The following is a 24277-nucleotide window of genomic DNA, read 5'->3' on the forward strand; positions in this document are numbered from 1 at the left end:
AAAACACGGATTCAGTCTCTTTTCTTTTCTTAAATCCCAATTTATGACTCAAATGATACAAGGTAATACATATATTTTCATTTTAAAAATGGATTGTAAAATAAAACCCCTTAAAATGTGGAGAAAACTTTTACTAGTGCAGGACAGGATGGCACAGAAAGAGAAGTGTAAACTGTTTGTCTTAAACCTGAAGTCTCCAGTCAAAAAATCATGTTGCGTCTTGTTGCCTCTCGAGTGTTTGACCTTCACTGTGCAGAAAGACGAGTCTGAGGAATCTCTTGTACGTCTTGACACTGGAATCCTTTTCAGTGGAGTGGGAGACATCTTGTGTACGGCTGTTAAACTTTTGAGAACTAATAACATTTGCACATTTATGGATTATAGATCAGCCACAAAGAAGCATTTTTAGCATTTCACACGTCGTAAAACCTATCTCGAGTGTTTCTTTAAACAATCCGACCACGTTTAAATATTTCTTTACAATTCGTCGCCCTTGGCTGTGACTGAATGAGGAGCTAAATCTCCAAAACTCCCATTTCATCCCTTTTGAAATCCATCCTGTTCTCACTGGTTCTTTTAAAATGTTTGATTAAATTAAGTGGTATCTGAGGACTTGGGAAGAGGAGTGCGAAGCTGGAGGTCTGAAGGCTCACAATATAAAAACAGGTGGTTTAAATATGGAAAAACAAAACAGATTGTTAGAGCAACACTCGCGAGTCACGAGATCCCAGTCATGTTTTGTGCAACACTGGAAAGTGAATAATTGCCTGCTATCTACCTTTTGAGTTGCACCTCAGATGTCATAAAGTCAGTGCTATGTAATGATCTCAGGAGCAGCACTGAGGCCACGACCTCAAATACAGACAGTTCACAGGAATTATAAAAAATTATAAATTCTGTATTTGATCTTTGATCATTTTGTGCTTTTTTGAATTTCACAAAACATTCGCAAAGAAGGTTTTTCTTGCAAATGTAGAAGAGAAGCTGGGATATATCATGTCAAGTTAAAAGTCTAAAAACAATCTCATGTCCACATACGCACTGAAACAGTTTCTGCTTTCTGCAGTGAATCCTCTTTTAGATATTGGCCGATGAGGAGTCCCTTCCTAATGTGCTTTGAATGAAAGAGACGAGTAAAAATATATTCTGACAATTACTTGAAGTTAAAGCAACACTTTGCATTTACCTAAAAATATTTAGAACTAAAATGAGTTTGATGCTTCACTGACTTGGAATGTGGAGAATGTTTCCTCTTCACCCTGAACGTCTGTTCTTTCAACTTTGGTGAGTGGGTACGAACTGACTGAGAGTTTAAGAGTTTAGCTGAACTGTAGATCAGTTAAAAAGTTATTAAAGTTATTAAAAACTAGAGTTAATAATTGTTTTGTTTTGTTAGTTGCAGTTCTACTGTTTAAAGAAGCCGGGGATCATGGGTAATCTCCACCCTTCAGTTGTGTTTCAGTTCAGCGAGTGAGACTTTACAACCAATTAATAACTCAAACCCCAACAGAAGTAGTCACAAAGTGTAGCTGCAGAGGGCGCTGTTGCTCAGTAAAAGCTACAGAGTGTTGCTTTAATTTGTCACATGTTTGCAAGTTTGCTCAGCTGCTATGACAGTAACACAAAGAATGAATTTCTCATTGAAATTTGCAGACCAGTACAATCAAGGGAAATGGTCTCAGCAAGCGAAAACTGTTTCTATTGCACACGGGCGGCTGAATATTGTTTGAAGACAGATGTTTAAAAGAATGTAAAATGTGAGTCTATCCTTTTACTGTTAGATATTATACTTAGTGCACTCTGTAGAGGGTAGTGGTTTTCATCCAGTTTAAAGTCATCAAACATCACTATGATAATAAAAAGTCACATTATCGCTGCAGGAAAGAGGTTTTAGGAAAAGACTGGAGTTGGGAACAGGAAAAGTTCAGCAGGGGATTAGAAACAGCAGCGTGAAGGAGAAGTGGCCGTGAAGCTGAACACGTTGCACGAGTCGTCACTTTAGCAAGGTGACAGAATAGAGTTCAGGTATACATTCAGAAGTTTGGTTTAAAAAAAAAAATCTATAAACGAGCTCGCAGGACTGGCGGTCTGAGACGGAGACGGCCTCTGTTGCCGTGGCGAGCAGAGACAGGAAGTGGCGACCGGCCGTGACAACAAGCTCTATAATCATCTCACTGTACACGTCACAGACTGAGACAAAGCACGAGGAGAACTGCTCCAATTATCTGGATTGACTTTGCATTCACGCCTCCATCACAAGCTTTAAATATGTACTGCGTGTGTGTGTGAGTTTGTGTTTGTGTGTAGTGTGTGTGTGTGTGTGTTAAGGATTGACTTTGACATAGGACGACGGTATATATCCCTCCTCTCCACTGGCTCTGAGGACTCTCATCCACCCGTCTCCCTTATCGTCCTCCATTACACTCAACATTTCTCCCTCAGTGATGGAAATGGTGCCCTCGCTGTTGCCTGCACACAAACACAAGTAAAAGATGTATAAAAAGAGATAAAATAACAAACATCATATGTACACAAATATTAATAAAGGAGAGGTACCTTGAAAGGTGTAGAGAGCGGCGCACTGGCCAATGGGAGCTTCCATGTCGTCAAACTCATCGTCAAACTCTGTGTAGATGTTGTGGGACTGGTCAGCTGCTCCAACGCTGGAGAGACACATTTAAACACACATTATAAATCCATGTTCGTTATGTTTTTGTCTGCATTTGTTTGTCTGTTATTTAGACGAGGATTTTTATTTTCACTTTCTTTAGTATTTTTGAGAGATTATGTTTTTTAATATTTCCCTTGAGACTAATTTGTGAACAAGAGTGAGGTGACATTATTTTAATTAATTTATAAGTCATGAGTGCCATAATGACAAAGTTGCCTATTTTACATTTAATCTTCTCAACAATTCTACAGTAAAACAGACACTAGGGGTCACCATGAACAAGGTGAGCTCCTGGTTCCAGACGTTTATCTGGTTTCACTTCAAAGTTTTGTAATAATCCTGCTGACAGGCGAAATAGAAACTTCCCTTGTTCCAGACGCTGATAATGATCTTCTCATTTTGCTGAGGGCAAGAAAGTGAATGAATGTACTTTGTAAAGTTTGAAACTACTCCTTAAATCCAGGTCTTACCCGTGTCGAATATTATTGTTGATGGTGTTGGAGGATTCTTCTCCTCCCACGGCCTCTGACAGCCACGACTGGGGTGATCAAGAAACAAAGAGTTTAAAGCACAAATACTTGAATATCGTGAGTGAGTGAGTGAGTGAGTGAGTGAGTGAGTGAGTACCTCATATTTGGCGAGCTCCCCCTTCAGGCGTCCGAGGTTCTGGGTGGTCTCTGTGATCTGAGGCTCCAGACTGGACGGGTCTCCCATCTGTGGATTTGTCTCGTACACGCCCTTCATCTTGTCCAGCGCCTCACTGAGGTCAAGCAGGGAGGAGGACATGTTATTGTTTTTGAAATGCGAGCACTGATTAAGGAAGCCCCATTGCAGTGCAGCCCTGCTGATAAGGATGGGAGAGGTCGGCAGACTTTCTGAATTATACATGTACTGGTCTTAGGGGCTGGGCCCAGTGGGGTTGAGTTTGTGGCTCAGTACAGGTCAGTCCAGTTTCTCCACATCAAAGAGTGAAACCTTGTGATTGCGGCTCAGGGGAACTGTCGTGTTCAAACAGGAAAATAGGAGGAAAGATCCTTCCTCAAACTGCTGCCACAAAGTTAGAAGCACGAAGGAGCTTTTAGTTCACTCAGATTTAAACTAAGGGACCCGACAGAAACTGTGAAAAACAGACACGAAGTCCACAAAAGTATGTGGACGCCTCATAGATCTAATGTCCATCAACTCTGGGAGACATCACTGTCTGAAAGAGACTCAGAACAACAGAGACAGAAGTGATTGTTCAGATTTATTACAAATTTAAAAATGCATCTGATTCAGAACCCGACTCCTTCATTGATTGGCCATCACACACCTATCAGAGAAATCCTTTGTGTTTGCAGATATAAAACTTCTAATACAGAATAAATAAAAATTAACTTGCATTCTGTTTACAGTAATCATTAAGTTTATGTTTAAACTTCAAGCCACAACTGAATGTCTTTGTGCTACGGTTTTGATAAGAGCACCGTAGAAGACTTAAGAGATGTTTATGTAAGTACATATTTATATTATGTATTAATCAGCCGATGTTTTAGTACCAGGACTTTTTTACTCACTAATATCAGTATCGACTTCAGCCCCCAACAGATCCACATGGGTTGGGCTCTTAATCTGGTGGTTGCCTGGTTTCACTATCAAGGATTTCACAATAATGTCAATAGAACATGTTTCTAGTGGTGAGAATTGTCTGTGAAAAATGTGGCACAACTGTTTTAGTATTTTTACCCAGACTCAGATACTGATTTTACCCTGAAGCAACTGATTGATTGTGCACAGATGCGAGTTTTAGATTTTTTAACAGCCTCAAAACAAACTGAATCCCTCTTTTTTGTAGATCAATGCAACATGGAGTAAATTTTAGTCCAAAACACCCTAATGTGACAAATTCATAAGCTGCAGATGTGTTTTTCAGAGACAACAGTGATATTTTCTGCTGATGAGGTCGTCACCTTGAGTCCTGCTCCTTCTGCAGCTCTTTGGCGACTTCATCGATCTTCGCTTGCAGCCTCTTTTTCCTCTGCTCCGGAGGAAGGTGAGAGAAATCCTCTGAAGCCGTCGGCTGCAAGAAACATAACGCACACGCACAAGCACTTGAGTGAACAGCAAACAACGCTCACCACCAGATGTCGCTCCTCAGCTCCCTCTGCTATTCAGACGTCTATATTCAGTTTAACACTGTGAAGAGTTTCTCAATCAAAGATCCCAAAAAGCAGAAGCCACATAATTATTTCATGACAAAAATAAACAAACCTTGATTTGCAAGCAGTGAAGGAAAAGCAGAAAACACACAAATGTCACAGACAGCGGGAGAAGCATGAACCCTCTAACATCCCGTTTGATTTACCCAAAGGAAAATACCAGTGAGCTTCTGCTCTGTTTTGAACTGGTGCATACTGTAATGTACTGTATGAACAAATCATAGAAATAGAAACAACAATGCAAAAGACATTTGTGTTTTTTCCTATTTAGATTCTGTAAGATTTTGAAGGAAAGAAACTAAGCTTGATAATTATTTGTTTATCTAACCCTGACCTTTAATCCACAAAACACAAAATCTACATCTATATATCAATAAGAGAAAATAAATATTAAGGATAACCGAGTTAGGACATTAGAAAGACTAAGAAGCAGTTTATGTGTGTGATTGTTTGGACATCAACCAGTGTAATGAAATACTTCTTTGTTGTTCTTAATGTGAAGTTTCACTTACACACTGCTATTACTTTAGTGGAATGAGGATAAAGATAAACTATTTGCAATGGTAGATGTGTATTTATATGTTCAATTGACTGACCCATTAATTCTATTATTTCTTGTTTAAATTGTCACATTAAATATATTAGACATTATATATGTTAAACAGAGAGAACTCAGGGATTTATCAATATGGTATAACAGAATCAAGGATTGATACTCTGGTTTTTGGTCTGGCGAGAAAGCTAATACATTGATGTACTGAATCAAACAGAAAATACCATTTACAATCAGAAAAATGCATTTGATTTGGTTGATTAAGGAGTAACTGCACCTGGATAATAAACACTGCTTGCACTGCCACCTAGTGGTGAGGGAAATGGGACCTCCGGATATATTCACTATGGAAACGGTAAGTTGGAGTTGATCGACATCATCTGTCTGACTTTGGTTTGCAGACAGTTGTGACACATGATCCAATATATCTGTTGTTTTGACCTAACACTGTTTACTTCTCTTAGCAACGTAGCTAAAAAATTATAATTGTCCATCTTGGATAAACCCAGAACGACTGATCATGATCTTACTGAGAAACAGTCTCATTTACATTCTTATATATCAATGTTTCTGTCCCTTATTGCTGTCTTGTATTTTACAAAAAGAACAAGGACACACATGTCATTTCCACCTGGATTAGGAAATGCATTCTCAAGTTGGAAAACACCGTCCAGATGTTTAGAAGAATCTTGTGGGACCATGGAAGTAACGTCAGAACACTGGTATGTGGTTTCTGGGTTTTTCAAAGACTATTTTTTTTAGGGGGGGGGGGAAATTGGATGTTTTGAGCCATGATTCAGATGTGATGGTTGCACATGGACATGAGAGGCACAAACAGGCAAGAGGCTCCAGCTGTGGACTCAGATGTACATGGATCAAGACACAGGCTGTAAACAAAGATGGACGACGGGTCTCGACTTCCTGCCACTATACAAAACTGAAGCCAAAATACAGGCACTACCTACCTTGTGCTATCTGCGTCTATGCAGTTGTAAACATCGAGTGGAGCTGCGGTGTTGAGGTCAATCATCAAATAAATATTTAATTTATTCTGGCCCATCTACTGACATGGAGGAGGCAGGGGTTTAAGACCTATACTTTAGCCAGCCACCAGGGGGCCGTCAGGGTGTTTTGGCTTCACTTTTGCGGCGCTGCCTTGTCGTCCATCTTTGTACACAGTCTATAGATCAAGTTATTAGCTCGCTAACTGACAGTCTATGCTATTTAAATAACTGTAGGTCAACAAGCTACGTTGGAGAGCTTTGGGGCCTTGACACCTTTCCACCTGTAGAGGTCAGTGCAGCAAAGATCGAGAGCGCAGCTACTCCTTAAATATCATTCCCCCTGAAACACAGTATTCCCCCATGAAAATGAATCAATCCAGCACCAGAATCCTCTCATTCACCTCGACACCTTTAAAGTTAACATGACAATAACAAGTGTTACCATGTGCTTTTCAGCGTGAGTTATCTAGACAGGGACAAATAGACAGTCAGTGTGAGACAGGTGTGCAACAAACAAACCCAAAGGCAAGTATGTGAACAGGTACAAAAAGCACAAATGACATCGATGAGACGGATGTGAACACAGCAGCGAGGGGCGGGGGGGGCGGGGGGCGGGGGGGATGGCGCAGCTCAAAGTCAGAGTCACTCACCAAGCGAGGTCTGCGTAATATCTTTAACGTGGAAATCCTGGGTTTGACAGAGCGATTAAACTCCCTCACGCAGAGAGAGAGGGGCGAGCGCTGCAGCTTGGAGAGGGGGAGGGAAAGAGGGTGAGGGGACGGGGGAGAGAAAGACGGAGGGGCAAACTAAACAGGGGGAGAGCGGGGGGGGAGAAAGAAGGACAAGGTGGAGGAACAGGGGAGGAAGAGGAGGGAGAAATTGATACTGGTATTGAGAGGAAGAGAAGAAGAAGAAAAAGGAGCGAGTCAAGGAGAAGTTTGTGATAAAGAGGATGAAGAGCTACAGAGAGAAAAAAGGTGTTTTAGGGCAAGTCTGTGCAGGAGACTGGAATTAGAACTGGCCCCTGAGGGCAACAGGGCGGTGGGGTAAGACATGAATGGAATGTGTGTTGAGTTTTATGAGTGGGTGTGTGTGTGTGTGTGTGTGTGTGTGTGTTTTAAAGCATTGTTAGGAGACCTTACACTCCTACAGTGGACGTTGGGAGGAAGATAAGAAAACAGCTGTGTCCTGTTCTTCAGGCGAGTTTGTCTGTTGACGATTTGTATTTTTAGTTCTTTGAAAGTTGGTTCTCAACATTTGACTCGAGTGGTTTTTGACACCTCGCCTTGTATGTGACTTTTTAACTTGAAAAGAAAACAGGAAGTTTATCTCAGGGCTCATATTACGCATGTTTCCCTCTTTCCTGCATTGCTGAAGCGCTGAAATGCGTAAACATTCCAGTCGTCTCCGTCAGAAAGAGGCCGTGCACCTTCCAGCCGGTTCAGCTTCAGCAGCGTTTACAGCTGATCAGGAAGCCGCCGTGAAAGGGGCGGGACTTATGTGACGTGCTCTCTAAGAGACAAACGAGTGGGACGGCAGACCAATCAGCCCAGACTGTTATGATGATGTCACAATGAACTTGACATTTTGAAAAAGTTCAGCAAGGTTGAAGTTCACCAGGAGCCACGCTGCTACTTGCCTCTAGACACAGGAAACAAATATATGATTTATTATTATTTTAGGGACAGACTGTGTATAAAAAGTGTATGTAGACATTTACCAGAGGAGAACAGGTAGTAACATAGTAATCATCGATCAATAAATAAATAAAAATGATGCTTAAAATAATATGGTTAAATGGGATTTTGCCGTATTTGAAGACTGTGTCTAGAGAGCCAAGTTGTATGGATAAGAAATTAGAGGAAGGTTTTGGCGCGATAACAAAATGTGAGAGCCCAGAAGAGTTCAGCCACATTCTAAGAACAGGAACCGGACGGAGAGGATATTCAGGTTAACAAATACAGCCCCGTGGTGACAGGAAGGGGAGAGGCCGCCTGTTATTACCAAGCTGCAAAACGGAGGTAAATACAAGCGCACGTTCACCTTGTGCTTCTTGCTGAAAGGCCACAGCTTGGTGCGCACTTTGGGCGGGTTGAGGCTGGAGTCGGAGGTCGCTGGTTTGATTCCCTGGGTGTAGTCTTCAAACTCCACGTCTCCAGGTCGCTCGAAGCCAGACTTGTGCTGCTCTATGAAGAGTAAGGAGTCCTGCAAAGGGCACGGAAAACAGACACTTGTTCATAACAAGGGAGCGAAGACAGAGGGTCAGGGTGAATGAACGTGTTCCATCTGAACTCACATCACTCAGGACAGATGTTAAAAGCAGGTTTTCTTACATCTGGACCGAGCCAGGCTGCTTGTTACAGACTTACACGGAGCTGAGGCAACTGGCAACAGGTGATACCTTCAAATTAAACGAACACCCATGTGGTATCAACCTTCTCATGTAATGTCAACCTTTAAAACACCAGAACATGGAGCAAGTTTCAAAGCATTAAGATCAGAGGTGTCTTAGATGTGAAGCTGGACTGATGGAAGAGGCAGCCAATTCACAGACTCCTTGTTTTAACCATTTGGGTCAAACAACACACACACAGCCCAATATATAATCTTGCAAACTTCTAACATTGACCTGTTTCTCTTGGATTTTCACTCCCGCTGATGAGATTCCCTCTAGACACTTGGAGATGATGGGCAGCACGTTCTTTTCGATGTCCGAGAACTGGCAGTATCCCTCCGCCAGCCGCCGGATCCTCCGTTCATCCATGTCCTGCATTTTCTGATCAACACACAACGGCCTCCATTAGTTTCATATTACAGCCACAGTGTCTGTGTTGACACACCCCGCATTAAAAAGACCACACCGGCTGTGTTGGGTTCGTGGTGCATCATATTAGCAGGGACGTGAGCTCTGTCTCGATATACTGTCAACACTGTCAACGTGTGTATGTGTGTGTGTGTGTGTGTGTGGGTCTCACATTGAAGATATGTGGTATCTCTGTGTAGTAGAAGTTGTTCTGTTCCTTGTTGTACTTCTGGAGCTGGGCTGCGTAGTCGTTCCTGCACTCCTCCGCCGTGTGCGTGCGGGCATGGGCATGCGCCCTGGCCTTGGGAAGCGGAGGAAAAAAACGGAGAGGTGGATGAGAAAGGGAGGGGAGAGGGATAAAAGGAAGAGATGCAAAACAAAATGCAAAGAGGGAGGAATGTAGGAGCGGATGTGGAAGAGGAGGCGAACGGGGGAGACAGCGGAGGAGATGATACCAAATCAAAATAAAAGAGAAAACATGACTGCTCAGCTGTAATGTGAGTGTGTGAGTGTGTGTGTGTGTGTGTGTGTGTGTGTGTGTGTGTGTGTGTGTGTGTGTGTGTGTGTGTGCGTTTACTTTCTCGACATCGAGCTTGGTGGCATTGAGGTCACTTTCTGTCTTGTCCGCTTGTTGCGTGGCTTTGTCGGCCTCCGCCCATTCCTTTGCAAAGCGCTTCTTTGTCTGCAGGAAGGAACACACACACACAAACACACACACACACACACACACACACTCATTACTACACATGAATTGCCAATCAGAGAATTCACTCTCACTCTCGAGAAACTGCAGGAAATGATGAACCTGTGACCTGCATAACAGGATATCGTGATGATTGAAATACTTTGTGAGTGAATCAACCTTTCAATAAGAAGCACATGACCCAGCTTAGACGTCAGTGAGCAGCAGAAACAAGTGACTCACACTTTCTAGGTGTTTAAAGCTGCCCTCTAGATTCTGCTGGGCCTTCTTGGCGTCCGCCAGGTGCTGTGGAGGGAAGAGGTCTCAGTGAACGTGCTGCAGATCCACAGGATGACACATGTGCCTCACACCCCCCACTCGCTCTCTCTTTCCCTCCCCCTGCTCCCTCTCTCACTGTCTTCCGCTCTGATTTGATGTCCTGCAGATACTTGGTGAGCTCAACGCAGATGCCCGTCATCATGTTTTCGGCGATGAGCTCCCGTTGGCCGGCGTAGTCGTTCAGCTCGTTCAGGATCTCCTGGAAAGACGCGTGATTGCTGAATCTGCAGCACGGGGGAGGAGGGGAGGAAGGGACAATTAGACAAATCACCTTTTAATGAAGACATTTACATGAATATTCAACAAACCACGATAAAATTGTACCATCTGTAATAAACTTGTGTTATTTCCAAATTAAGTATCTTTGAATATATCAAGGTATTCCTGCGAGTACAGTTTCGGCTCCCACACTATATATATTTATTTATTCAGCTGATTTGTTTCATTTTTATGTGTCCTTTTAGTCACCACCTTTTTATTTCTTCTTGTTAATCAAGAATCAACAACGACAATTATTTAAAATGTAAAAAAAAAAGGTTCTTCACATCTTCAGTGGCACTTGAATCTGGAAATCTTTTTAATTGCACATGAGCTGCGTGAGGATTAAGTCAGGTTAACAGCAATTTAATGGGTTCAGCAAAAGTTCAAGAGTTATAATGCAGGAATGATAGAAATGAGTGAGTAATAATGAAAACTGGACTTTTGATCCATCTCTCACTTGCAGTCTTGCTCTTCCTTGCTCCCTCGTTTGGCATATTTCTTCGATAGACTCCTGTTGGGCATGAAAAGCTATGACTCACACACACGTACTGTAAATGCACAACAAAACATACGATCCTATGTCATGTGGAGGTGAATAAACACTGAGACAGAATCCTCGGGGCACACCTGAGCTGCTTGGCGTAGTTCTGTTCTATCTCTGTCCGCTCCTTCACAAACTTGATGTAGCGATCCACCAGGTCGAGGCCCGACAGCGTGTGTTTGTCGATGATGTCACACTGGTCCTGCGAGAGGAGCACACACAGAGCAACACACGTTTACATACTTGTACTTGTGCACAAACACTGGGGGCGAGAAGTGAAACTGCTGCTGGTGTCTGCGGGTCAGGGGCTCCAGAGGGGAACTGGTTTCATTGGTGTTTGTTAGCAGGATTACTCAACAAGTACAGAACAAATTACCACGAAACTTGGAAGGAATCATTTTGGGTCAGGGAAGAAATCATAAATATATGGTTCTTTTTCGTATGTTAGCAGTATTATACAAAAATACTGCAAAACTGAATCTGAGAATAACCCATCACATGTTGGGGGCGGATCCAGGATTTCCTTTCACTTTCTTTGACATTGCAACATCTGGCATTTTGGTACAGATCCGGTTTCTAAAAACATTTGGCCTATTTAAGGGGCTGACATTTATGAGTGTATACAATTTGATGCAGATCCATACAGATTATATATAGGAGGTCCGTCCTTTTTTCAGCCATTGTGTTAAGTGTATTTCTCTTGAGCAGATAAAATATATGTTGAATTAGTTTTCATGTTCATTGTGTCTCAAAACAAATAAATCACTGAGGTGTGCAGGACTGTTCGAACTTTGCATTTGCATCACATATTCAATGGAGTGTGGATCTGCCACAAATCAAAACTACAAACCCCAAATAAAACACAACACACACAGACACAGACACACAACCCTGTTATTAAGCTTCAGCCCCTTACATCACTACTACTCTACAGCCGGGGGAGAGACTATTGGAGCCCTGAGAAACTGGATAATAAGCAGGAACGTCCGCTGCCCCACCTGTGTCACTAGTCCTTTTTAAACCTGATCTTATTGCACAAACATGATTTGTTGTGTCTCATTAATAAACCAATTCAGGAATTAATCAGTATTTTCCAACAACTTCTTTGAAAAAGTTCTCAATTTCCCAAAATGTCCTCACTCCGTAAGGTCTAGACTCGAAATGGTCCCCAGACAAATACACACACGCACACACACACACACACACAAACACACACCCATACACACGCCCACGCAGTATCCTCCCTTCTCAGAATTTCTCACAAAGGTAAAAAGTACAAAGGTGTAGTAGAGAAGAAAGAAAAGAGTACACCAGCTCTTCTCTCCTTTCAACATTCCTCTTTACAGGCTGCCATGCCTTGAAAACCAAACACACACACATACACACACATGCGCACACACACACTCGCACACAAACCGGTTGGACAGGTAACATTTGTCCTCTCTGTCGCCACTGGCTTATATCTACACGCTGTCGTGACGCTGCTGAAGACAGTGACCACAGAACTGAGCAATGTGAAAGCTCAGATACACGAGAATAACAGGGTGGTTCTGCTGTTGTGTCTCTTGTGAATAACACAGAAAGACTGGACTCAGTCAGTGTGTGTGTGTGTGTGTGTGTGTGTGTGTGTGTGTGTGTGTGTGTGTGTGTGTGTGTGTGTGTGTGTGTGTGTGTGTGTGTGTGTGTGTGTGTGTGTGTGTGTGTGTGTGTGTGTGTGTGTGTGTGTGTGTGTGTGTGTGTGTGTGTGTGTGTGTGTGTGTGTGTGTGTGTGTGTGTGTGTGTGTGTGTGTGTGTGTGTGTGTGTGTGTGTGTGTGTGCGGCTGCAGGGTCTTTCGGAGCCAGAGACATAGATTTTGAGTCCTCAGAGGAAGGGGAAGCTAAATGGAGATCAGACCGTAGCACAGTTAGCGATGTCCTGGATTCGAGAGAGAGAGAGAGAGAGAGAGAGAATGGGAGAAAGGCCGGGGACGAGGAGGAAGGAAGGAACACGATTAGAAAACACACGAAAAACGACAGAAGTGAAATGGACATTTTGCCCATTTTTTCCCGAGCCAGGAATGAGAGCGATCGGGGGGAAACAAAATGTCTCGAGAGGTCACAGGGTCCTCGAAGAACCTTTGAGATATATTTCTGTACAAGTGCACTGGAATACATCTGAAAGTGTGTGTGAGAGGAGGAAACACTGATAGTGACACACAGAGGGTTCAGGGATGAGATAATCATTTGCTCGGTGTGAACCTCCGCCCTGCGGCTGACGGTCCCAGGGGCTTGTCCAAACCATGCAGCCAGCCGGACAGCCCCCCCCCCCCCATCTGTGACGACACACAGCAGCGTTTCCTGATCCAGGCTGAGGTCAGACTCCAGCTCATATCCATCTTAATAAAAAAAATACCGGGCAACAGGAACAGCTGCACTTGGACATCAGTTTATTAGAAACTGCAAGCTCCTGTTTTTCGGTAGCGAAATATTAACATAACATTATTTTAAGATGTATAAAAATACTTCAGAGAGTTCCATTTACTTGATAAAAAAATAACTTAAAGTCTTGAAATCATCTCTTCTCCTTCTTCATTAGGTAAAGAATAAACTGAGGAATACGCAAATATTTCAGAATGTTCAAAATGTTTCACTTCTGGACACAAGACGTCTCATTTTACTGATTTCACTGGTACAACGCCAGTGTTAAATGATTGCTTGTCTACTGTTAGCTCCGTAGATTTGAACAAAACCACACAAAACCGTTTTTGAAAAGCTTAGAAAATAAAAGTTCTAGACAAATTTTTATATCCATTGTTAGTATTGTTACTAAGTCCCTTTTGTTTTTAAGAGCAACTACAGTACAGGGGCACTTCGGGGGCCAATCTGATTTCAGCTGGGACCAGTGCCCCCCCCCTGGCCCCCCCCCTGGCCCCACCCCTGCCTCAGATTATCAACTTTATCCGACAGCCTCGTTCACACCGTGCGTTTCCAGTGTAAAATGCGATGAAATCATTAACAGGGTCTGGGTGTGTTCAGGCTGTTTTGAAGGCTGCTGGGTTACGTCATGTTTGCAAACAGCAGATAATGATTTTTAACGCTTTACACCCCACTGACCACTCGCCACTGTCACTGTAATGTCAAGCTGTGCAGCTGAAGCTATTCAAAACACCCAGGAGTGGAGATCACAGAGTCACCAAACAAACCAGATACAGTGTGTTTGGTAGATTTCAGGTGAATGTGTGTCTAACATCTGTTGTGCAGTTAAATTCTGCATCTTACACTCATACGACTGTTTACATGTGTAGAGCACAAGCTGCTATTTGAGCAGTCTGCAACAATTCCCATGTCCAGACGCTCAAACCTTCCAGTTTACACCAGCACGAGCATGTCCTGCGTACAGGAGTCACTTCAGATACGTTTTCATGCGTTAGGATGGACGGGAAATAATAATGATTCTGACTCAAAGCGCTTGTGAGGACAGAGATAGTTTTACATTGAGAATTCAGACTAAAATGCAGTTGTATGGATTGTAGCCTTGCACTGATAAACAAGAGATCTGACAACGTTTTCATTTGATGGAGAGGTGCAGCCCTGAAGAGCGTGAAGTCTTTACTGAGGAGGAGCTGGTACAAGCTGACACAGAAGATACAGGATGTGCTGTCTGACCGGGACGAATAAATAACTGACTTCAAATCTGCTTGAAGGGAAAAACGTGTTCGATAAAGCTTTTCAAAATGTATTTTCTGTACAAACGTGCACGGATTCTCTTTGCAGGTGACGGGTGATTTCTCCGATTTGAAACATTTTGTTCTAACATTAAATCTTTCTTTCCAGAAAAATGTCAGTAGTAATAATTTCCTGAAGGCCAAGGTGACTTCTAGGAATGGCTTGTTTTGTCTATAACCTTAAGACAACCAGCCACTTAATGCACTTATTTCAGGCTCTGATTCAAAAAGCATCTGACAGAGGTTGAACGTCCAAAAGTCAAGAGCATTGTTAACCGGCAATTGACTGAGAATAATCCTGTGTTGATTTAGGACTGTAATGAATGACTAATGTCAATATATATCAATCTACTGATCAATGATATCCATTCATCAGTTATCTATATTGCTCGTCCTGTGAGGAGCAGAACTCAGCTGATACCATGGCCATCACATGAAGTAAAACAAACAATCACACCAACGGACAATTTACAGTCTCCAATTAACCAGGTGCGAACCCAGAACCCTCTTGCTGTGAGGCCAACCGCTGCACCACCTTGCCGCCATAATCTACCTTCTATGATTTGGTATGGAAAATATTAAAAAAGGTTTATCACAATTTAACAGAGCCCATGATGATGACGATGATTTGTGTGATAAAGTGTCAAAGAACAGTATTTACATGTAAAGAGGGGGAAACATTGAACATTTGGCAAAAATAAATAAGGAATCCATTATAAAAAGTTACAATTTTAGTTAAACACTATGTTGATTGATCATTTCAGATCCAACAGCATCACATTTCCATCAGGGCTGCAGATCTGACACAGATAGAAACTACAAGTTTACGAATAAACCCCAACGCCGGTATTAATCCTCACATCTGAGTTGATAGAAGTAGGTAATGTTTGAAAAGCGACTTCACCAATTCATTGATTATACGGTAAATTGCTAATAGACGAGAAGTGAAGTGGATCGAGCAGAAAATGAATCATTGACTCACTTAATGCCTCAAACTCACCGGCTGCTGCGGCTTCTGTTCAACTGATATGATCACAAATTGAGTTTCTTCATTTTTCACTGTTGGCCGCACAGACAAAATAAATCTGAAAGACATAATGTTGACCTCTAAATTCTAGCATTTTATCAGCCAAAAACTGTGATGATTAATTGATGATAAAATTACAAGCTGCAGCCCAAGCGGATGACTCATTTCCTGTCAAACCCCAAATGGATCAACTGTTTCTGACCCAACGAATCACAGGAGCAACACCAGTCGAACAACTCTGAGCGTCGACTCCTCATCAACCAACCCGGCTTTAGGAAACAGCCTCACCCACTCTGTGCTCAACTGCTGAATAATCTCAGAGGCATGTAGTCTGACTCCAACCGCAATCACAGCAGGATCTGAGGGGAAATGGGTTCTCTTCCCTCTTCTCATCGCTCAACTATTAAACCAGCTGGAACAAACCATCCGAGTCGGGACATTCTGTTAGACGTGAAACACACAGACTTGCACTGTAACAGGACATAAGTCATCCTCCACGTTGGTCTGACTGATCAGAGCAGAGCAGAAACCATCAGTCACTCCAGAGACACACTAATCCACGACTGTTTTGATAATCGATTAATAATTTATGATGTTATGTTGCCAAATAAATCTCCCCGGCCACAGCTTCTCAGAAGAGAGGACTTCCTGTCTCTCTGTGTTGTGACAAGAATAACTTTTGGTTTGCGACTCCTATTCAGAATAAACCAGCAATTAGGAAATCTTGGGGTTTAAAAATACTGCCATTGTTATTACACCCCTGGAATGTTATAAACCCAACAAACAATTGATTGTTAAGTTGCAGCCTTGGATCAGAGAGTCCACTGGTGTGTGAGCTGACCTGATTCGCAGCTTAGCAACAACCAGGCAGCAGGGACAAGGTTCTTTACTTTTCACAAATGCTTCCTGTCATCTGTGCCACGGCCAGTCCTGACCCACACGGTCATGCAGCCCCCATGCAGTGTGGAATGATGTCACTGCTCCTTTTGGCCAGATCTGGGCCACGATTGAACCAAAGCAACACCGCAAGTCAACCAAAGGTGTCCCAGATAGCACAAATATATGTTTTTTAACATTTACCGCAAGGGTTAGTTTAGGTTCACATCCAGATCACATGTTGCAGAGAGCACTGCATGTATGCGAAAACAAATTGTGGGCAACTTTAATCTCACATCCATTTTTTACCAAGGGACGCATAATGGCCTGAAGTGGCCCACATCCGTATGCTGTCATGGGGGGGTGGTGGGGGGGTGCTGTCACATATGCAAAGCCCTGGTTCAAGCATGCCTGGAGGAGGCCTGAAGAAGGAGTGAGAGGTGGTGGAGGTGGAGGTGCACCCTCCTGATAAGAAAGAGAGGCCAAACAGAGTCATAACTATTAACTATTGCAATGCAAGGGAAAGAGACTCCAATTAATTCTAAATGCTGCCGTTGGGCTTTTAACGGCCACAAAGAGAAGTGATTACATCATGCAGATCCCTGCTGCACTTCACCAGTTACCTGCCAGTTATAGAATTTACTTTACTGCTGGTTTTTGAAAGCCTCTGAATGACCAGTGGCTATACCTGACTGGGATCCTGGGCCCCAGTAACAGTTCCTAAATCTGGACTGGTCACTAAAGAAGCTTGGAACTCTCTCCCTGGAGATGTGAGGGAGTCAAACTCAGAATCTGCTTTTAAAATCTCTTCTTCACACTTCACTTTTATCGTCCGGCTTGTTTCTAAGAGTTGTCTTTTAATTGTAAATGATCTCATCTTGCAAATATTGAAATGTCGATTCTTGATATTCTGCTTTGATGTAGAGCCCTTTGTAACTCTGATTCTGAAAAGTGCCACATGAATAAAGTTATTATGGTGATTATAATGATTATAGTGAAGCTCTCTCTCTCCTTTCTTTCCCCTCTGCTTATGATAAGGTATGTAGCAGCAGCAGTAGCAGCAGCAGCAGCAGCAGGGGTTGCGAAATCCTCTGGCTTCTGGCTTTAACACACACTCCTGCTGTTGTCTCCAGACTGTTCCAGGCCCAAGTGGAAAACCCAGAGTCCAGAGAACAGGACAACAGCAGCTCCCTGAGGGAGGAGGAAGGTATGTGTGCGGCAGGGACTGATCCTGAGTCAGCTGTCAACTCACCCACAGATCGGTGCCCCAGTCCATGTCTGCGGAAAAGCGTCCAGAGGAGGGGAATATGGAATTTCAAAAAAAGATACAAAAAGGAAGGAATACTCCTGTGTTGTATCACCCAGGTGACCGAGAGGAAAGGAAAGAAAAGTCCTGTCGCTCACAGAAGATCCCAGGAAACTTTTCTCTTTCTCTCTCTCTCTTTTCTGTTTGAGTCTCGCAGGCGGAGAGATGGCGGAGGAAATGTTTGGAGGAAGTCTACGCCTTCTCCTTCCCTTGGCTCGGACGCCTGGCTGTCCTGTGTCTCCCAGCAGCCAGAGAGAGAGAGAGAGAGAGAGAGAGACAAGGAGGAGGGGTGTGGGTGGGTGGGTGGGTGGGTGTGGGGGGGAAATGTGTTCAGGCTCTTTTCCTGAAACAAGTTTGGGTCCCAGAGAGAAAGAGAGAGGGAGAGAGAGAGCGAGAGAAGGGGGAGGAGAGAGGGGAGGAGAGAGGGAGGATGGGAAAACCCTTCCACCGGTTTGTTTTCGGCTTGATGTTATTTCTTCATAATAAATATCAAAGTGCACCTGAGAGGATTCTAAACCAGAAGTAAATCCTGATTGGACAAATATCTGAATGTTATAATAATAATCAGGGCGGTTCCTCTGAGAAACACCAGGGAACCCTTGAGTTGACTTATGCAATTAAAGCAATAAACAAATGAGCAAATATTTACGACACCTTTTCAAAGCACGTGACAAAGCTCTTGGCACAGAGGACCAACGGAAAACGAGATAACAAAGCATGAATCATACAATCTCATTTAAAACCAAAGACAACAAACGATATCCTGCAAAACATATAAAAACGAACACTACAGATAAAGCAGTGGAATAACATTTGAAATCAAAGACAGCAAATCATACAGTGCAAATTCTATAATCAAAGACAACAAGCAAAGTGATGCAATAACATTGAGAGCTAATTGAATAACGCCCTGTTGGGTAGTGTTATCTATAAAATCCTCTAGCGCCACCATCAGGCCGAGTTTCGAATTCATGTAAATGCTTTGATTCATGACACACATGCAAATCCAAATGACTTACCCACCTGCCTCAGAGGAACTTTGTGTTCAGTGCTGATTAGATGTTATTGTCCAGGTTGCAAATGAGAACAATACCAAAATAAAATAACATAACATTGATGAGTGTGTGTACTTTTCTTCTTCTGGAACGGCATGTGTAATTTCAAAACAAAGGAATATGATTGCTACTACTATTACTACTACAACTATTATTATCATAATTATTATGATTAGAATAAGAGTCTGGATTTTGAGGGGCTGATGTCGATGCTGTGTCTGTCTATTTATTTGAATCAAGTCCAATATTTAATGGGTTCTTCTTTGGGTCACATCCCACCGTTCCACAAAATGTCTAATCCTGTTAAATCACAAACAAACCGCATACGAAAACCTAATCTCCTTGGCAGAGGTAAAGAGAGGATAAGATAAGATGTACCTTTATTGATCCTTGTAGGAGTAATTCAACTTGACACACCAACACAAAGGAATAACAAAATTTCCATAAGAAATATAAAAGTGTTTACTTCGTCAGCCCCTTAGAGCATACATCACCCGAAGTAAACTGATATCCAATTTAAATAACTTAATTAACAATATTTAGGTTCATTAGTTATGCGCTGTACACACTGCTGGGCAAATGCTTTAGGTACTTCATGTAAAGACACCCTCCATCTTTTTGCAGCTAGACAATAGATAGATAGATAGAGTACTTTATTCATCCCGAACGGAAATTAAGTACAATGAGCCCAAAAATATAGCCAGACCTATAAAAGACCATAAGGACCCAAAACAACCCTTATGATATCGGTGTGGGATCAAATGCAGACAGAGAAGACAGAGAGGAGGCCTGAGTCCATTGAAGAACTATGACAGGTTCTGTGAGGTACTCGGAAAAGATTTACCTGGCAAGTATTCTACAAATCTGTGGACCCAGGAGAATTGTTTCTGTTTTGAGGTCACAGCTAACATTTATTTGATTGTGTTTATATTCCATTTGACTGCCCTTTGTATGAATTTACTTGATCAATCATGGCATTAGCTTTAAAAGCATTTAGGTTTAGAGTCTAAAACCTGTATCCATGAGTTACTATGACAACAACATCCGTTTGCAGTTGGTCTCTAAAAAGTCAATCATGGTGGGATGTGTGCCCTGTGATGTAATCATGAACACTGCTGTTTTTAAAATCTTTATTTGTGTGAATACTGCAGGACAATTTTTGGTTAAATATATGAGTGTGAATGCCGAGCAAGCATATTTGCATATTCTTCATCTCCCATTTGTCTTTTTGATCGCTAACTACTGCCACATTCTTCGATGTAACAGATTAAAGCGATTAAACCATTCAAACATAAAAACATTCACCTCATTCAGGACATTTCTGTTTGCATATTTTTACGATATGGATATTATTTATTATATATTTCAAATATACATGTCTTTTAATTATCATCAAATCCCTTTGATCATGGCAGTGTGCTATCATCACATTCCTTTGATATTTGGCTGTAAACATAGACTATAGATATTAGAGTAAAAATGTTGAGCTCGGCTGTACTGCCCTTTGATGTTGGTTGCCACCCGAGGATAAACCGAGCAAAGAAGAAGATTTTTAGCTCTTGTTTCCACAGCACTGTTAAAGCAGGTGTAGTGGTATTTGTAGTGAGCTGGTGGAAGTGACACTGGTCACTGTTACAGGTATCAGCCATGCCTGATGGTAAGGTCCTGTTCTCATAAAGTTTTAGATGGAAGTGTCGGTTGATTGGTGAAATGACACCACCGCAAGACTCAAGACACAGAGAACTGCAATTTTTGGGGTCAAAGTTAACATTCATTGACCATTGCAGCAGTTTAAAAAAGTGTCGCTTTGAGCCTCCTTCCCGAAATATACAGTAGGAAAACTTGGGACAGAATCGTAAATAAATGCTGTTTAAACAATTTGGTTATAGTGATCAAGTTGTCCAATTACAGTGATCATTAAAAAATAAATGAAGAACTAAATTTGCCAAAGGTTTTAGAAGATTTTCAGACCTGCTCTTACTCTAGCTCTGAATATCTCCATATTTAACTGTGATCTTCATAGCAATGGGAATAGCCACCTTTATTAGTCTATATTATCAACATGTTTAATAACATTATGATGTAACTGTAGATATCTTTACACAGTATAAAGTTTTACTCTTGTTCTCACCCGCCATGAGCGAACCTGCTTGGTAATGCATGGAGCAAACAGCCACAAACATCTGGATGCCGCTGAGTTTTTATCTGTCAACATTTCAGAAATGAAGGAGAAGGCCAAGAATAAGGTTCATCAAGACGCAATTCATCAAGAGACAATAAGAAAGGAGCAAAGACAACAGACGCTTTACACTAAGTTCACCATCAACCCACTCAAGAAACGTAAGAAAAGCTTCCTATCAACCCTTTTCTCCCCCAGTTTTAATTCTGGACCTGAAGGAGACTTTGGCTTCACAAAAGATTTATTTGATCTATTCCACTAAAAGCTCCTTGTTAAATTAGGTTTCACTGAAAAAAGTGGTTTGTATCTGCTGTTTTATTTCACTGATGTAGATGTATGAAAGCGTTTTGTTATGTGTTATTCTCAACTTTCCTACAGTGGTTGTCTTGTCAGACAAACCCACGGCCAGTAAACTGAAAGAGACGATTGAAACGACTTGTAAGTTCACTTTGATTCTCTTCAATCCCGGACGAGGCCCTAAACGTTTGAGAGCATGTGTCACAGATCACGTCTCCTCTTTTCCAGCGGAGTTGATCGAGGCTTTCCACTACGCACGACAAGTACCGACCAAGAAGTATCCGGAGCCGCTGACTGAGAGTCACATGATAGGATGGAGGACAGAGCCACTGGTGAGGAAACAGTCTCCTGTTAGAGAGAGTTTTAATCTAATACTTCCAACAGTAGATCACAGTACAGCTTCAAGGTAGCAAATATAATACAACCGGGACATTTATCTACAATATATCTGGTTAAATATTCTTACGATGTTAAGTGATGAAAACATGCAAGAGACATTAACAACAGAGCAGCGATTCTATTTCAATAACAAAAAGTAAATAGTGTGGCACCCAAGCAACTGACTTCAGGACTGTTCCCGTAGTCTGAGCCAAAGTCATGATCCTTCAAATGATAGTAGACAAAAATAAATCTTGAGTTTTACGCTTTGTTACATCTGCAGTTTTGAAAGTTGTAAAAGTATGTTTAGTTCAAACCTAAAGGAACAACAGAGCCGTTTGCTCTTCTACAGTCACGTCAGTTAAATCCAACACTTGGATGCCAAATCAGACCATGTTGCTCCTCCACAGATTCCATCGGACCGCTTTGACAGAAGGTTCAACTACCACCGACAGAGCACCGACGTCACCGCAGGCAAATGATTCACAGGAGGTCCCGTCCCTCGTCTCTTACACCTTAGAGAGAAAAAGTTAGTCCCACTCAATAGATCGGACACGGACTAAAAGACAACTCAGAGGAGGGAACTCTGCTGGAACCATTCACCTACGATGAGAACAGCGAGTCCAGATGTTTCAGCTGCCTGTAAGTTCAAATGATCAAATCTAAACTGACAGCGACCCCATGATATTAACTGAGAGATGAAACATGATCGAATACTTGTACCTGTTCCTGTTCGTTATGACAGGTCTAGGTCAGAACCTGGTACATGGCACCTTGAGAACTTTGGTTGCTTTTGAGTCTTCTGTTTCTTTATCCCACTCTTAAATTGAACATCTGTCTTTTTGTGTCCCTCCAGTCTTTTCTCCTGAACCCTCCTGACGATGTCTTCCTATCTGTTACCTCCTCTTCCTATCCCTCATCTGTGCACAGTCTCACCCGGGTCAAATCTTTTTCAAAAAGTTTCTCAAAATGAATTGTGTATCTTTAATTAATGTAAAAATCTTTTGAAGATATTATAGATTCAAGCTCATGTGTGTGTGTGTCTTTACGTCTGCGTGTTAGTGTATAGATGTGGGTGTGTGAAGTTGAAATAGATAAAGAACAGAGAGACCACAGAAGTAAAATGAGGGATAACAAACCACAATTTGGTAAAGTAGATATTTTATAAACCTGAGTCATAAATTACAGATAGGATCGGATGAGTTAATGATGCTTCTTGTGATACGATGGCAACCCGGTGACAATTAAAGGTTAAAACCACGGACTGTATAAATGTTAGCATTGAGAAAGCACAGCAGTAACGTAGTATTTCATACAAACCTCCCAGCAGCTGATGCAGTCGTCTGTGCAGCGTGAGAATAAAGTCCAAACCCCGGAGGACCACAAGCTGCTCTCACCTTTAAAAATGTTTTACAGTGTGAAGTTTAACTGTAATGATTGAGATGGAAACAGTCCAGGAGCCGTTATCCATCACGAGTCACACAGGTTATGTAGCAGTGCTGAAAAAAATATTTTACAGTGGGAAGTTTAACTGTAATGATGGAGCTGGAAACAGTTATTCATCACGAGTCACACAGGTCACGTAGCAGTGCTGAAAAAAATATTTTACAGCAACTTCAGCTACGATTAATTTCTCCTCTGAAATATAATGTGGACATGAGCACTTTTCAGATCACTTAATCATTCCCTATGTTACCTCAGATGAAGGAAGCTAACCCGGTTAGCAGCTTGTTCTCAGCGCACTCAGGAACTCGCTGTGGTCAGTAGGTGGGCGTGTTTACCTCTGAGAGGTCAGAGGTTAGACCCAGCTCCTCCTCTTTGTCAAAATATGGTAATTTACAGCTCAGTATGGCTCCAAAACGCCAAGATGGAGCTGAGCAAATTCCAAACTCTCGGCTTCAAATGGCAATTCATAAACCAATGGGTGAGGTCACGCTTCGTTAAAACAAACGTTAAGGATTATTATTCTGCTGTTTAACTGTTCTTTTCATGTCAGTCTTCATTTTCTTTAAGTACAGACTTCAATTTCAAACTCTTCCCTTACTCAAAGTTTTTTTCAATTATGCAATTCTTCTCAAGCTATTCAAGTTCAGCTCATATTCGTCCTTGTCGATGTTTATTTTCTGTAAATTCATGAAAGACTTCAAATATTTTCACCTTTATTCAGCAGCTCCGTCATTCACACTGCATTTTCAGCAGGAAATTCTAGTTCTATTCGAATTTCATATCAAAATACACATACTTAGAATAATGGGTAACAATGTGTTGGCCTTGTGCTTTGAACATCAGGCCGACATTAATAACGTCAGTTCAAAAGAACATAGGGAAGAAATACATGCAGCCCCATTCACCTTGAAGATATTGTTTGTGTTTTTGAGACACTAAATTAATAAAAAAGGGAAA

The 24277-nt window shown here is 42.0% G+C and overlaps 2 protein-coding genes across 3 annotated transcripts; one reads left to right on the forward strand and one right to left on the reverse strand.

Annotated features, from left to right (window-relative positions):
- Positions 1-19: 19 nt before the first annotated feature.
- trip10b (thyroid hormone receptor interactor 10b) lies at positions 20-18236 on the reverse strand. 2 transcript variants are annotated; one of them, XM_061087792.1, is made up of 15 exons: positions 17912-18236; positions 11139-11254; positions 10969-11022; positions 10327-10474; positions 10155-10217; positions 9807-9911; positions 9402-9530; positions 9056-9202; positions 8470-8631; positions 6869-6892; positions 4621-4730; positions 3299-3431; positions 3142-3209; positions 2557-2663; positions 20-2469 (listed from the first exon to the last, which is right to left on the reverse strand). In XM_061087792.1, exons 1-15 carry the CDS (start codon positions 17933-17935, stop codon positions 2324-2326), a joined length of 1536 nt encoding a protein of 511 aa, XP_060943775.1. In that variant the 5' UTR covers positions 17936-18236; the 3' UTR covers positions 20-2323. The 2 variants fall into 2 exon arrangements, with proteins under 2 accessions (XP_060943775.1, XP_060943780.1); XM_061087797.1 differs by lacking the exon at positions 6869-6892.
- A 3006-nt stretch (positions 18237-21242) lies between these two features.
- LOC133015866 (cilia- and flagella-associated protein 144-like) lies at positions 21243-22753 on the forward strand. The gene is made up of 6 exons (XM_061083155.1): positions 21243-21360; positions 21578-21637; positions 21725-21828; positions 22285-22348; positions 22620-22625; positions 22731-22753. The coding sequence occupies exons 1-6, from the start codon at positions 21243-21245 to the stop codon at positions 22751-22753; spliced, it is 375 nt and encodes a 124-aa protein (XP_060939138.1).
- The last annotated feature ends 1524 nt before the right edge of the window (positions 22754-24277 follow it).

Source organism: Limanda limanda, chromosome 2, assembly GCF_963576545.1.
Source record: "Limanda limanda chromosome 2, fLimLim1.1, whole genome shotgun sequence".
In the NCBI taxonomy this organism is placed as follows: Eukaryota; Metazoa; Chordata; class Actinopteri; order Pleuronectiformes; family Pleuronectidae; genus Limanda; species Limanda limanda.